The 3,212-nt window shown below is 39.4% G+C and overlaps 1 protein-coding gene across 2 annotated transcripts in view; it reads left to right on the top strand.

The window, feature by feature from the left end:
- The window catches only part of PCTP (phosphatidylcholine transfer protein), a 35,039-nt gene extending 32,644 nt beyond the window's left edge, over positions 1 to 2,395 (top strand). For both annotated transcript variants that reach the window (XM_019517191.1, XM_019517184.1), the window contains one exon: positions 693 to 2,395. In XM_019517191.1, coding sequence (XP_019372736.1) covers positions 693 to 748 — 56 coding nt within the window. In that variant the 3' untranslated portion in view covers positions 749 to 2,395. The remainder of the gene's footprint in view (positions 1 to 692) is intronic.
- Positions 2,396 to 3,212: the final 817 nt, after the last annotated feature.

Raw genomic sequence — 3,212 nt, 5'->3', positions numbered from 1 at the left:
TAAGACAAATTCCATTACAATGGCTATTCTTAGGATGCAGGTCTCTCTGTACTACTACTATAGAAATGAAGATTAGAAGTGGAGAGTTGCTTCAATTTTTAAAATGTTCCTATGGCATAGCAGGAGGGTTTTTTTGGAGCACTTCCCTAATATCAGTTCCCAGCCCAAAATAATTATTTTGGAAACTGGTAAAAAAAAAAACCAAAACAAAAAAAACCCTTGTGCTCCAAAGATGGAGTATTAAACAGTCAGGGGGAGGGAAGAGGAAGGAAACTCTTTTCTGCACCCCCTCCACCACTTGATATCTGCATTGCTATCTAATCTGCGTTACTGTAGTCAAATGTAGCTACATAATTTCCAGACAATTTGGGGTTGGTGGAAGAGATCAAGTGAGGAATCTTTCTAGGTCTCTGGCTAATGGCTGCAGAGTAGGAGGAAAGATTTAAAAGATCATGCCCCAGTAAATTAGCTCAATAGGTTATTGGCATGTTAAGGAGCTATATTACATGATAGGTTTTTGAATAGACCTGCTGGACAGATGGATGAGGGAAATACAGCCTACTGCTTCATGGTTAACTTCAAATGCAGATGACTGCCTATTAAGAAAGCCTCTTGCTGTAAAATGGTGTCTGCACTCTGGGGGATGTCTATTAGAGCGTCAGAAAATAACTACTCTACTTCTTCTTTTACAGAGTGGAGTACCCGCTTTCTTGAAGGATATGCAGAAGGCTTGCCTTGCTTATCATAAGGAAACATAAGCTACTACTTCAGGACTGTCTGAATGGCTTTACTGATTTGTTTTCCTCAAATAGGGTGCTTGCGTGGATGGCAGTTGTAACACTGGATGAAATCTACCTCCTGGGATATAACTAGTTTTTGAGTGGCATAGGTGTCATTGGCATGCCTTGGACTGCATCTGGCCTCTTAACTTCCATTTCTTTGTGCTATTTGGCCCTCTTGCAAATCACTTCATTGGCATTTATGAGGCTGCTTATTTCAAAGCGTTTTCTTATCCTATTCACTCTATTCTTCTCTATGTCTTCTACGCTGGATCAGAGAGGGATTTCAGTTCATGAATATCAGTCTTCCAGTAGGGTTCTTGTTTGGAAGAATACATTCAAATGGCTCCTAAAATATTTATTTTTCGTTTTAGCAAAGAAGGGAGTTCTGACGCTCTAATTAACCATACATACTCTCTGTAGTCTTGCCAGGTAACTTCCTGCACATTCTGGCAGATATCATGCACGTGCACTTTGAGCACTTTTTGAAGCCTAATAGTCTCTTTTCTGCTTCCCAGGCTTTATCATGTGTAGCCTGGCTCTGCCATTCCTGGCCCTGTACAAATCCTGTCTGCTTGCCAGAAATACAAGATCCTTCCTTTTTTCTTTATTAAACTTGAAGCCTATTGCCTGCTTAAGGACTTCTACTCTATTTGTAGAACTTTGTTTACCTGTGACCACCTTAAATCTTTACTTTAAGCATTTGGTTAAACATGCATTGGCATCATCGTTGCCTAATGCTTGGCCTATACCACACCCAGCTAGTTGAAATGAAGCAACTTGATGAATTGGTTTTGTCGTACTTCTCTAGAATCTAATTTGGCATGTTCAAAGTTTACAATAGGGGCCTTAAAGCTTGGATTTTCATTATAATTTCAAATTATTGCTGAGATGGTCCCACTCTGTTTAGGGACCCTTCTAAATCTGTCAACAGCTAAATATTTTGCTCTCCAATCAAATTGGATGTGCATGTAAAGAAAGGGAAAGGATTGAAATCCTGCAGCTGGTGACCTTAAACTAATGGGAGGAAACTATGTATATTTGGGGGGGAAAGGCATAACTTAAGGTTACTATCTCGGGGATGTACAATACTTCATACCAGGATGGTGCAGCACTGGTTAATGGAATGGTGAATCTTTTCTAAATTAAAGATCTATAAATATGTATGTATGTGTTTAAAAAAAAAAAAAGGCTACTATGGTTGTATATACCTCACTGTTTGAATGTCGTCTTCAATACTAAATTAAAAAATCCTGTAACTTACTGCTTTGTATAGATATGCTTGTCATTGCTAGAAAAAAATTATTCTTAATCTTGTTGACCACAGGTAACTGTCTCTACCTTAATCATTGGCCATAGTAAACCTGGAAAACTTGAGAACAGTTGTCTGCGTTACTTGACTAGTTTTACATAGATGTAGTTTGACTACTTGCCAAAGGCTTTGAGTAAACCAAGTATAAATGCATTCTGAATCTTTAACTGTGACTTCGTAAGGTTAAGAAGCTGTCTGAAGTTACCACCAAATGATATGAAATGGGCCAGATTCAACCAGTGAAACTAATACTTCTGCTGCTTTGTTTGCTTGTTTCTCTTCTTGCAAAATAAATTTAATTGGGCTTAGAGGTCACTGTCATATGACACATGCAGGTCAGCAGGGATATAACAGAAATGACTGATCCTAAATTTTTTGTTCTAGAGCAATTTCTGTCTTCTCCCCATGATGATTCTATCTGAAAAGTGAAATTCTTACACGTTCCATTCTGGGGATTTCCTCTTGGTGCAAGATCCCACTTAAATGGTTGCCTGTAGGTTCTGTTTTGGGAATCCTGCAACTCACAGTCCAGGCTGTTGGAAGTGTGCAATATTTTTTTTTTTTTCTTTTCCACCCACTTCCCCCCCTGCATTTCTAGATGCATGCACTTTGGCAAAGTAACCCTCTGGCTATAAAGAAGGTGGAGGCAATGAGGGTTGCTGCTGAAGAGTGGTGACCATTCTATGCCATAACATCCCTCTTCATAACAAAATAGCACCTAATCCTGCCTTGGCATCTTTTTATTTTTTATTCTATACATATCCCTCCAGCGCTAGACCTGCTTCTAAGAGTTCATTGAAATGGAAGACATTTCTCCAAACTCCTTTTGAAAATCCCATGGTTCACCCCTCCATCTCATCTCTTCTTTTCCCTCTTCCCCCCCGCCCCCCAAACTTCTGCCATTAATTATTTCTAAATAGAAAGAACTTATCTATTTTGTGCTGCCTTGGGCATTGCAGCTTTATGTAGTTTTACATTTTAATGTGGAGTGGCTCTGCATACAATGATGAAGTCTGAGCTGGAACACATATACCACAGAAGCATTGGGCTGAAAACTACCCCTTGGGGGTTCTTGTCCAATGTGAAGGCCAGAAATGAAGTGTTTAACACTTTGGGTTCTG

The sequence above is a fragment of the Gavialis gangeticus genome, unplaced genomic scaffold (assembly GCF_001723915.1).
Source record: "Gavialis gangeticus isolate Ggan-Ray unplaced genomic scaffold, GavGan_comp1, whole genome shotgun sequence".
NCBI lineage: Eukaryota > Metazoa > Chordata > Crocodylia > Gavialidae > Gavialis > Gavialis gangeticus.
Note: the sequence above shows the minus strand (reverse complement) of the source record. Positions and strands in the feature narration are given on the sequence as shown.